Source organism: Oncorhynchus mykiss, chromosome 1, assembly GCF_057628025.1.
Source record: "Oncorhynchus mykiss isolate SJ-2025 chromosome 1, ASM5762802v1, whole genome shotgun sequence".
Lineage (NCBI taxonomy): Eukaryota > Metazoa > Chordata > Actinopteri > Salmoniformes > Salmonidae > Oncorhynchus > Oncorhynchus mykiss.
The window spans coordinates 19,257,303-19,270,049 of record NC_143022.1 but is presented as its reverse complement, the minus strand read 5'-3'; the positions used below and the strand labels follow the sequence as shown (position 1 = coordinate 19,270,049).

At 42.8% G+C, this 12,747-nt stretch overlaps 1 protein-coding gene across 1 annotated transcript; it reads right to left on the bottom strand.

Moving 5' to 3' along the window:
• Positions 1-1,749: 1,749 nt before the first annotated feature.
• On the bottom strand, positions 1,750-11,937 carry kcnn1b (potassium calcium-activated channel subfamily N member 1b). Its single transcript, XM_021573172.3, has 8 exons — positions 9,242-11,937; positions 9,040-9,135; positions 8,516-8,934; positions 7,850-7,991; positions 6,589-6,699; positions 5,128-5,255; positions 4,935-5,004; positions 1,750-4,848 (listed from the first exon to the last, which is right to left on the bottom strand). Exons 1-8 carry the CDS (start codon positions 10,874-10,876, stop codon positions 4,567-4,569), a joined length of 2,883 nt encoding a protein of 960 aa, XP_021428847.3. The 5' UTR covers positions 10,877-11,937; the 3' UTR covers positions 1,750-4,566.
• Positions 11,938-12,747: the final 810 nt, after the last annotated feature.

Here is a 12,747-nt window from a genome sequence, read left to right as displayed (position 1 = left end):
AGGGAAATGTGTATTTGTAACAAATCAAGAAATACAATGAAGTTAATTACCTAACTGAATTAAAAACAATCCTGTTGGTAAACATTTTATTACAGTTCTATTGTGTGTAGATTGGATTTGGTAGCACATCAAGCAATCTCCCAAACTCTAAGAGGCTTCTCTGAAAAATAAAAAAAAACTTTTGTAAACGTAAATTACTTAGCAAATTTTTGTACTTGTAATTTATTTGTATTTATTTGTATTTCTTTACTTAGTATTGTATTTCTAATTTTCTTTCGTTTTCTTTTCAATAAATGTGGTTGTCAAATAAACATCTATTTTTTTGACTACTTTTTCAGGTTAAAGTATACTGAACAAAAATATAAAGCAAAGTGTTGGTTTCATGAGCTTAAATAAACGATCCCATACATTTTTGTACACACAAAAAGCTTATTTCTCTCAAATTGTGTTAACAAATTTGTTTACATCCCTGTTAGTGAGCATTTCTCCTAAACCAAGATAATCCATCCACCTGACAGGTGTGGCATATCAAGAAGCTGATTAAACAGCATTACACAGATGCACCTTGTGCTGGGGGCAGTAAAAGGCCACACTAAAATGTGCAGTTTTGTCACACAACACAGTACCACAGATGTCACAAGTTTTTAGGGTGCATGCAATTGGCATGCTTACTGCAGGAATGTCCACCAGAGCTGTTACAACAGAATTGAATGTACATTTCTCTGTCGTTTTAGAGAATTTGGCAGTATGTCCCACCGGCCTCACAACCACACATCATGTGTAACCACGCCAGCCCAGGACCTCCACATCCGGCTTCATCACCTGCGGGATCATCTGAGACACGTCACCCAGACAGCTGATGAAATTGTGGGTTTGCACAACCGAATAATTTCTGCACTAACTGTCAGAAACCGTCTCAGGGAAGCTCGTCATCCTCACCAGGGTCTTGACCCGGCTGCAGTTTGGCTTCATAACCAACTTCAGTGGACAAATGGCCACTGGCATGCCGGAGAAGTGTGCTCTTCATGGATAAATCCCGGTTTCAACAGACAGCGTGTATGGCATCCTATGGACGAGCGGTTTGCTGATGTCAACGTTGTGAACAGAGTGTCCTGTGGTGTTATGGTATGAGCAGGTATAAGCTACGAACACAATTGCATTTTATCGATGGCAATTTGAATGCACAGAGATACTGTGATGAGATCCTGAGGCCCATTATCGTGCCGTTCATCCGCCACCATCACCTCATGGTTCAACATGATAATGCATGGCCCCGTGTCGCACGGACCCGTACATAATTCCTGGAAGCTGAAAATGTCTCAGTTCTTCCATGGCCTGCATACTCACCAGACATATCACCCATTGAGCATGTTTGGGATGCACTGGATCAACATGTAAGACAGTGTGTTCCAGTTCCCGCCAATATAAAACAAGCGGAATTATGGTATTAATACACATTTCCATAAATTCCCTGGTGCAATATTGTCTGATTTAGTAATAAAAAGTGAATAATTTAACACATCAGGAGCTAAAAATATTTAAATGTTATCAATATTATTCATTTTAGCCTAGTTGCTGAGAACAGTAGGCTACATTATGTAGTCAAAATCCTGGAAAATACAGTGCCTTGCGAAAGTATTCGGCCCCCTTGAACTTTGCGACCTTTTGCCACATTTCAGGCTTCAAACATAAAGATATAAAACTGTATTTTTTTGTGAAGAATCAACAACAAGTGGGACACAATCATGAAGCGGAACGACATTTATTGGATATTTCAAACTTTTTTAACAAATCAAAAACTGAAAAATTGGGCGTGCAAAATTATTCAGCCCCTTTACTTTCAGTGCAGCAAACTCTCTCCAGAAGTTCAGTGAGGATCTCTGAATGATCCAATGTTGACCTAAATGACTAATGATGATAAATACAATCCACCTGTGTGTAATCAAGTCTCCGTATCAATGCACCTGCACTGTGATAGTCTCAGAGGTCCGTTAAAAGCGCAGAGAGCATCATGAAGAACAAGGAACACACCAGGCAGGTCCGAGATACTGTTGTGAAGAAGTTTAAAGCCGGATTTGGATACAAAAAGATTTCCCAAGCTTTAAACATCCCAAGGAGCACTGTGCAAGCGATAATATTGAAATGGAAGGAGTATCAGACCACTGCAAATCTACCAAGACCTGGCCGTCCCTCTAAACTTTCAGCTCATACAAGGAGAAGACTGATCAGAGATGCAGCCAAGAGGCCCATGATCACTCTGGATGAACTGCAGAGATCTACAGCTGAGGTGGGAGACTCTGTCCATAGGACAACAATCAGTCGTATATTGCACAAATCTGGCCTTTATGGAAGAGTGGCAAGAAGAAAGCCATTTCTTAAAGATATCCATAAAAAGTGTTGTTTAAAGTTTGCCACAAGCCACCTGGGAGACACACCAAACATGTGGAAGAAGGTGCTCTGGTCAGATGAAACCAAAATTGAACTTTTTGGCAACAATGCAAAACATTATGTTTGGCGTAAAAGCAACACAGCTGAACACACCATCCCCACTGTCAAACATGGTGGTGGCAGCATCATGGTTTGGGCCTACTTTTCTTCAGCAGGGACAGGGAAGATTGTTAAAATTGATGGGAAGATGGATGGAGCCAAATACAGGACCATTCTGGAAGAAAACCTGATGGAGTCTGCAAAAGACCTGAGACTGGGACGGAGATTTGTCTTCCAACAAGACAATGATCCAAAACATAAAGCAAAATCTACAATGGAATGGTTCAAAAATAAACATATCCAGGTGTTAGAATGGCCAAGTCAAAGTCCAGACCTGAATCCAATCGAGAATCTGTGGAAAGAACTGAAAACTGCTGTTCACAAATGCTCTCCATCCAACCTCACTGAGCTCGAGCTGTTTTGCAAGGAGGAATGGGAAAAAATGTCAGTCTCTCGATGTGCAAAACTGATAGAGACATACCCCAAGCGACTTACAGCTGTAATCGCAGCAAAAGGTGGCGCTACAAAGTATTAACTTAAGGGGGCTGAATAATTTTGCACGCCCAATTTTTCAGTTTTTGATTTGTTAAAAAAGTTTGAAATATCCAATAAATGTCGTTCCACTTCATGATTGTGTCCCACTTGTTGTTGATTCTTCACAAAAAAATACAGTTTTATATCTTTATGTTTGAAGCCTGAAATGTGGCAAAAGGTCGCAAAGTTCAAGGGGGCCGAATACTTTCGCAAGGCACTGTAGCACATCCCATACAAACAGAGCAGAAATGTAGGGCTCTATTTAATCCGCATCATCGGTGACTGAAATTAAAATTTCAATGTTCCCGCTTTAGTGGAGACAGCATTCACCGTCAATGCTGCATGTTGGCTTAATTGGAAATGACCTTTACATTTCTATCGTGGAATCTGTAACACTTCAACTTTAGGCCGGGATTCAATCCAATCATGCTTTGTTGACACAGTTCATTTCTGATTGAGCAGGCATGCAGCCTTTACCATGAATGCAGACTCTGTGAATGCGTTAACATTGCCTTCTTAAAAGGTACATTTTGGAGACAAAACGTGATTGGATTGAATCCAGGCCAACTTTTCTTTCCAATTTGCAAGAGGCTTAATCCAGAGATCTGTATATAATGACGAGATGCTCATGTCTGCCCTAACAATGGGAGTCTTTGTCCTAAAGGCGGGAAGGCAGGTGACAAGTTTAGGGCTGCATTTTATTCCCATATAAGTGCATTGGGCTTATTCTGGACATATTTTGACGGGAGTTAGCCCTCTCACTTTCGTCTCTTCCTCTCTGCCGAATCTTCAGACAAGTCTTGTGAGGCCTGTGGGTGTCCTAGAGCAAAACATGTTCGTTTTCACAGAGGAGTCATATTAGTGTGTAGCCCAAACTGTTTGGACGCTACAGACAGACTTTGGCAGATCGGCTGTATATCGACTTCAGACAAGTCCCAAGACGCTTGTAGAGCAAAACGGAGAAAACCGATTTTGTGAGAAGACCAATTTTTGGGACGTCTCATGGTCTGACAAACACCTCCCTAGCTCTGTCACCTTTCACCGCAGATGCGGAATTGCCACGTAGGCGGATGCGGTGGATTGAGCCGCATCCAATGCAAAAACATTGGACAGATTTTTTATTAGGATGTTTTTACTATACTAATTTGACTTTAGGGGGTTAAAGACAGTTATTAGCTAATCACACTTTAGTATGACATGAATTCCATTGATCATTTGGTGTCATTGGTGTTACAAAAGATATAACACCCAAATTAAATTAAAAATAAGCTAAAATTAAGTCAATTGTTTTCCAAAATGCCATACCCAAATTCCACCGCAATTCAAGAATGACCCAGGTACACAGGCAGGAATTTGTGATTCTGAAAACCTTCAAATCAGCCACTCTGTTACTTGTTTTGGTAAACAGCTGCGGGTTGGTGCTGGAGAGATCGAACCAGTCTCAAATTCATACAGAGGCTAGAATGTCCCTGGCTAGTATCAAATACAATATTAAATAAATACATAATTTGAGGTCACAACAGTGGAGATGGCACTGGCAGGCTGTCAGCTGTAAGATATGGTCTGTGGTGCAGTGTAGGGGGAACGTTTGCGCCTGGCGGGAACCCAATTGTCCTCGGAGCCCTTCGAGGCTGTCTGAACACGGGGGGCCAAGCCATCCAGAAAGTCCCTGTGCTGCTGTGTGACGGCCTGGGAGACCAGGCTGGGTAGGGTCTGCAGACTGACTAGGATGGAGTCCAGTTTGTCGTCCAGACTACCGATCCTCCTATCCAGCTCCTTGCTGCGCCGCTGCAGATCAGACACCAGATCATGCATCATGTTCTGAGTCTGTGGAGAAAAAACGGTGTCAAACTTTCATAATCAGTGTTTAGAAAAAAATATATAAATTAGAGATGATGAAGGTGCTTAGTCACCTTGGCTAGATCCACAAGTGTATTAGCCTGGTCGATGAGTTTCCTCTGTTCCATTTTGACTCTGCGCAATCTAGATGAAGTGGGAGAGGGAGAGTTATGGAGGGAAAAGGGAAGGGTTAACTTAGGCAGTGTAACATACACACAAATAAACAAATCTTTATTTAACAACGGTTTGAAAAGGCACACTACTTACTGGTGAATGGCTTCCAGGAATTTCCGCTGATGTTTGCGTACCCTGGCGTGATCGATCTTCTTGACTAATTTCATGTGTTTGTAGATCAGCCATGTCTCCCTGAGTACATTGGCAGCTGTGTTTTTCACCTTTGGGAACATTCCAGAAAACAGAGACATGACAGACTGGCTGACATGGCAGACTGTCATAATGGACTGCCCTAGCAGTGGAGTCTGTCTTGCCCATAGAGATAGATAGACACTAATTCCCAAAAGCCTGTTAGCATGGCCCTTGAGGACTTTCACCATTTTGAAGTAGGCAACTGAGTGGGGCTTCCTATGGGTTAATGGATGACTAAATAAGTCCATCCAGGTCATCAGGAGAGATCAGCCAATTAATTATACTTGTGAGGAAACATTCCATAACTGCAGGTGGCAGTAAATCACCAACCTTGGCTTTATACCTGTTCAAACAACACACTCCAGGTGGCAGTGTGCACACTTTCAGTTTGTTTGCCAACTCATAGAAGTAGTAGAAGAAGAAAATGAACTACTTCGAAAGCCTTCTACTAATTGGATAGTAACTTAAATTTAATAGAATGATTATTATTATATATGTAGGCCAAAACTTCATTCAAAACAGACTGAAATTTCAGGCCTTCTTTTCAAACAGCTCTTATACTAAAAGGGCATTATCATATTCACAATTTCCCAGTATTATTTCAACATCATAGTGTGAAAATATATATAAAACACAGGAAAATCACATTGTTGACTGCACTGGGCCTTTAAACTTGCCCTTAGAACTGAAAATGAACATGCTTTCAACATTAGACAAATACACCTTTTCAACAACATTTTGCTTATTGGGTTGCTTATTGGGTTGCTGATTGGGTTGCTGATTGGGGGCATTATCTTTTTTTATAATGTCTATTTATTTAAAAAATATATTATCAGGTTTGGGTAGTAAATCCACAGGTCCGCATCCTGAGTGGCGCAGTGGTCTAAGGCACTGCATCGCAGTGTTGCTGCGTCACTACAGCCTGGAATTCGATCCCAGGCTGTGTCACAACCAGCCATGACTGGGAGACCGATAGGGCGAGGCACAATTGGCCCAGCGTCGTCCGGGTTAAGGGAGGGTTTGGCCGGGGGGGCTTTACTCATCGTTTTCTAGCGACTTCTTGTGGTGGGCCGGGTGCCTGCAATCTGACTTCTGTCATCAGTTGAACAGTGTTTCCTCCAACACATTGGTGCTTCTGGGTTAAGCGAGCGGGTGTTAAGAAGCGTGGCTTGGTCGGTCATGTTTTGGGGGACGCATGACTCTACCGAGCCCATTGAGGAGTTGCAGCGATGAGACCAGATCGCAATTGGATATCATGAAATTGGGGAGAAAAAGGGGTTAAAATTACTCAAAAGAAATAATCCACGGGTTCAGGTCAGGCACAACTTTTTATAACCATGAAGACCTCTAATGTCCACTTACTCGTTTGTATAGCTGAGAGTCCATCATGAAGTTGTGAACGTGCTTTTCAGCTCTGGTCAACTCTGACCTCCTCGCAACTACAGCAACCACCATGGCAGTGCAGCCAGCCCCCTGGAGAGAAAGACACAGGCACTAATACTTTCAAGAGTCGTTATATATGATTTATTCAATATCATAAACTAAAAGCAGATTAGCTGACAGCCATGGGATATCAGACCATATACCATGGGTCTGACAAAATAGTCAACAAAACTAAGGAGCTGATCGTGGACTTCAGGAAATAGCAGATGGAGCACCCCCGCTATCCATATTGATGGGACAGCGGTGGAGAAGGTGGAAAGCTTCCACAACACTGACAAACTGAAATGGTCCACCCACACAGACAGTGTGGTGAAGAAGGTGCAACAGCCGCTCTTCAACCTCAGGAGGCTGAAGAAAATGTTTTGGCACCTAAAACCCTCACAAACATTTACAGATGCACAATTGAGAGCATCCTGTCGGGCTGCAGTACCGAGTGGTAGGCCAACTGCACCACCCGCAACCGCAGGGCTCTCCAGAGGGTGATGCGGTCTCCCCAACACATCCCCGGGGGCAAGCTACCTGCCTTCCAGGACACCTATAGCACCCGATGTCACAGGAAGGCCAAAAAGATAATCAAGGACAACAACCACTCAAGCCACTGACTGATCACCCCGCTATCATCCAGAAGGTGAGGTCAGTACAGGTGCATCAAAGCTGGGACCGAGAGACAGAAGCTGTTTTTCAATCTCAGACTGTAAAATTGCCATCACTAGCACATTAGAGACTGCTGGCCTATATACATAGACTTGAAATCACTGACCACTGTAATAATGGAACAATCGCCACACAATAATGTTTACATATTTTGCATTACTCATCTCATATGTATACTGTATCCTATCCTACTCTACTGTATCTTAGTCTATGCCGCTCTGACATTGCTCGTTCAAATATTGATATATTCGTAATTCCATTCCTTTACTTTAGATTGTGTGTATTTTCAGATATTACTGCACTACTGGAGCTAAACACGTGTATATGACATTTTTTTATTTGATTTGGATTACTTTGGAACAGACTTCCAAAATGAAAGTCAATTGGAGCTAATTTTATGGTGTTTTTAGTCTTTTGTCCAACAATAAAAATATAAATAAAATAACCCTGCCCTAGAGCTACCTCATCATGAATGTCAAAGATCTCTTTTGGCACTTGTCAATGGGGGAATGTGTTGGAAACATACCATGATTCCAGTCAGCAGACAGACACCCTTTCCACAGTAAGTGTGAGGGACCATATCTCCATAACCAATGGAGAGAAAGGTGACAGAGATGAGCCACATGGCCCCAAGGAAGTTACTGGTCACTTCTTGTGTGTCATGATATCTGGAGGAACAAGAAATATACCTGTTGTAATAAACACATCTACCCACTGGGCAAAAACTGGTTGAATCAATGTTGCCCCCCCCCAAAAAAAACTCTGTGTGATGATGTAAAATCAACGTGGAAAACTGATTGGACTTGCAAAAAGTCACTGACGTAATGGAATTTTGTCTTTTTTCCACCCAACTTTAACCGAAATCCAATGACAGTGTGACGTTTTTCTTGTTGTTGATTTCATGATAAATTCCTGGTTAATTGATAACAACCAAATGTCAATCCAAACTAGACATTGAATTGATGTCTGTGCTCAGTGGGTTTTTCCTAAAGTATATTAACATCTTATATAATTAAACATAAAGAAATGTAGGAACTATATCAAGCAGAAAGGCAAAGTAGAGCCATAATCAAACTTGAGGCTGTAATCTCTCATGATCTCAAATACGGATCTTTTTCAGTGTGAAATGTACTCGGTACGAATGATACAGTGCTGGTGGAACAGCCTACTGTGTTGGGGGCGGGGCCTTTACCTCTCACAGATGCGCACTGTCCATGAGGCGATGATCCAACAGAAGACACTGAAGACCAGCAGCACGGTGCCGGGGCAGATGGTCATGAGAGTCTTCATGACGAAGCGCGTGTTGAAGTTGATCTTGTTGATTGCGCCGATGCTGCGCGACGAGGCGTCTGTGAAGAGCTTGCTGTGCAGCAGCATGACGCGACTGATCAGGTAGAGCCTGAGGAACATGGGGATGGAGAGGACGATGTCCACGTCGGCATCAGTTACTGAGGGCATGTAGGTGAAGGCCAGCCGGGCCGTCCAGGTGAAGACATACTGGCCCGGGATGGGGTGGATGGCACAGACCAGCAGCTCCAGCAGAACTAGGAAGATCCTCTCATAAGTCATGGCAATCCTCCAGTCATCAACTGCATTATCCACCATGAAGAGCTATGTGTGTGGGTGTAAGGAGAGTAGGGCGAACAAGGGGATTTATTCAATGGGGAAATAAGAGGAAAATTATAATATTATTGTCGAGATGGGGATGCATATCACCTGTATTTCCCGTGCATGGTACATCACGATTAGTCCGAGCAATATAGCAGTTGAAAGGCTGATAAGGCATTTCAGAGAGAATGAGTATGAGGATTCCTGCAGAGAAGACAGACAATTAAGATGTATTTTGAATCAGTCTTGTCTTACCAATGCTAGCTTACATTATTTGAGGCCAATCCATTACAATAGAGACATTTCTTACCTTCGTGTAAACCCCCCAGGACAATTCCGTCTCCATCACCATGATGACGATCCCAAGCATCCCAAAGATCAAGGCATAGTCGCTCAACTGTTTGCGCTTTCCAAAGAGTGCCTTACGCTGGCTCAATCTATAGCCAATGTCCTTGGTCTTCTTCTGTGGCGTGTCGCTTCCTCCTTCACTGTTGGCCTTACTGTTGTTCTCGCTGAAGCCTTTTGAGAACACCTCCTCCAAGACAGACCTTTGGAGAGTCTGAAGGGGCTCTTGTCTCTCTGAGTCCAGATCTGAAAGGTTTGGTGGCGAAGCTCCAAGGCTGCTCGGGGGTCTTCCAACATCCCCACTGTATTTAGCGCTGGTCACAACTGTGTCGGGAAGGAGTGGGCCACTGCTCTTGGACAGGGAAGGCATCGATCCAACATGGCCAACCTTTTTGGTATGAGGATGTACCTTCTGCTCTCTTTGTCGTTGCCTTTTCCCCACTAGACTATGGTTCTCAGGCCACCGATGGCAACTGGAAGAGGAGTGAACACTGCTTTTGTTGCTAGTAGCCGCAGATGAATTATTCACTCGTGGGCTGCTGGATGGGTAAAGAGAAGACTGATGGCATTTTAGGGTGCTAAAATGGTCACAACAATGCTGCCATTCAGGGTCTTGATGTAGATGCTGGTGTAAGGAAGGTTGTTGGCTCCCACAATGTACTCCACCCTCATTCGCACAGCAGCTAGGTAAACCATTCCTTAACATCCATTGGTGTTGCCTTTCTATGGGAGGTTGCTGCTGGTCCTGAGGTTGAGACAAAACCAAGAGCTGCCTAACTTCACTTGACTCATTGCCTTTCATAGGTATATTGAGCGAAGGTTCTGGTTTTTCAGAAGTCAATACTGGTGGTAGGTTATGCTCTTTAAGCTTGAAATGATTATGGGTCTGCTGCCATTGACTATACTCCTTCAGCCAGTATTTTCCTCTGCATCGGGATTTGAAATTATCCTGCTGGTGATCAATGGTCTCTGTTGAGGGATCTGATTGATTTGGTGTCTGCGTGAAAAACTGGGATGACGATGAGGCCAGGGTGTTCTGAGGATAGGAGTGGGTATACTGCAGAGAAGGAGGAGTTCCCTTAGAAAATGTGGAGAGGCAGTCCTTCAGGAAGCCCTGCTTTGATCGTGGCTGGAAACCTGCCACCCCTGAACCATGTTTTGTACTAGGAGAATAGCAAACAGAGCCACAGTCGTCATTAGGACGTTCCACCGTGGTCCCATGCCACTCGGCCATGAGTGGGCTTCCGCGCTGCAGTTCAAGAGTACCACCCACCTGGCTACAAAAGCATAGGAGTTCTTGATTGCTCAGATGGGAAAGTGTAATTTTTAATGGTGGAGATTTCCATGGTGGAGCGACTCCATTCAGAGTAGCCAGTGGCAGAGAAGTGGAAGGGGACATGCTGTTAATGCTCTGCTCTGGTACTAACGTTTGGTGGTGGAGGGCAGTCCCAGAGTAGCAATCCTGCATGACATCAGGGGCTTTGTCTGGTAGGGACTGCCCTCTTGAGTTACTGTGATCGGGGTCTTGGTCATTGCAAGCGTCTCCTGTTGAATCAAGCCGAAGTGTTGCATTGGTGGGTTTGACTAGAACCAGCCTCATAATTAATGTATGATGATGATGGTTTATTTAATTTCATGTGTACTATGGCAGCTAAAATTTGCAGCTAACTATTGCAGTAATATATACAAGTAACCACATTTCATTTAATAAAATGTGATTCTAGAAAATGTAAAAGTCAGGGAGTTGAGGCAAGAATGGAAGTAGAACGATCCAAGTGGTGGTGGGAGGGGGGAGCGTCTTGGTTACAGCGAGGGAGGTCAGTGGTCATATCAGAGCCAGTCAGAGACAGGTGCGGAACCTTTAGCACACCTCATTGTCCTCAGCCTCTCATTATGGACTCCATAGCTAGCTGGCTAACTACTCCTCTACACTACTAATGTGTAGCACCCAGTTGGATGATGCCCCAGAGCCGCTGGAAGGTTAACTTAATGGCTCCTGTACATTTTGAAAATTTGATTCATATTTAGTTGTTTTTAATTGTCTTTTTATTAAACTTTTTGTTTTTGTTAGTTAACTAAGAATGTATTATTCATCCGGTGATTTTGTCCAGGTTTTTCAATACTGTGATGCTGGAAAGGCAGTTGGGTAAATCTTGTCACTTTTAACACTGTTTACATTGATGAACTACAAAGAGTTTGCTAGGAAGGAATCCAGATTCGAATGAAAATGTTTCCCAAAGCAACCTCATATATTAGTGTAACCATGTGCACTTGCCAATGCATGGTGTGTTACAGTCGTCCAGCTAAAAGGGTGGTGCGTTAACACAAGAATAATCTGCAAGAAAGCAGAGAAAACATGAACAAATACAATACAAAGACATTGACTCAACTCCCTCAAAGTTGTAAAGTGTCATATCTGATCATTAAGACAATTTTCTAAAGCCTTTTTAAGTGAATTAAAGCAGTGTGCACTACAGTTGAGGGCAAAAGCTAACAAAGATCTAAAGCAAACATAGGACTTTTAACAGAGACATTTTGTGAGACTGGAGAGCCCCTGTCAAAACCAGATGAGAGCCCCTCTGACATGAATCCTCCTCCAACATGGATATCACCATTGCTACTGAAAGGATGTAGGGCAGGCTTGAATAAAATAAAACTATTGTCAACAATAACTGGCACATCATTGTTGAATACACTATTTAGACATTTTTACATTGCTTTTTGTTTTTGTTTGTACTCAAATCTTTTTTGTCGTTATGTAGCCTTGTGTATTTGCCAACTGTGTTAAAACATCCACAGTACTATTTATTTAAGAAAATTATTAGAATCAATATCACAGATTATTCACGATTCATAATTTCCGTCTCCTGACTTACTGAGTTTTCCATTCTTTTAACAACTGCACCACAAATATTTGCCCTCAACATATAACTGATAACCTTTGAAAGCATTTCAGGACAAGAAACCTAGTCTAATTTATCAAGCAACTACACAATATTCAAGAAACTCTACAAGGAACTGGTTAAATGCATGTTAAGTTATTGCCTTTAAACTGAACTGCTATCGACCCTCTCTTTGCTAGCTCAATTTTTTTTTTACCCAATCGTTTGTCCCTTTAGGAAAAAGAAAAACTATTGCATGTATTATTGTCATTTTCTCTGCTCTATCGACCCAAAGCATTATACAACTGACCAGACCAGTAGTCATACCCCTTAGCCTGGAGAATCTTACCTTATTCCTTCAGATACATTTCTCTCCCTGTCCTTGTAGAAATCCAGACACAACTTGGAGGTGATCTTGGCCAGTGCCGGGGAAGGGCACCGCTCGAAAGACATCTGAAGTGGGAGCCAGACAACAGGCTCTTCTTAGACAGGCTCTTCCTACACTTGAGATAGGGCCGCTTTCCTTTGAAAGTGATCATTAGGATTCAAATTGAAGAAAGGGCAGCTGCTGGGCTTATTAAAGGCTTGG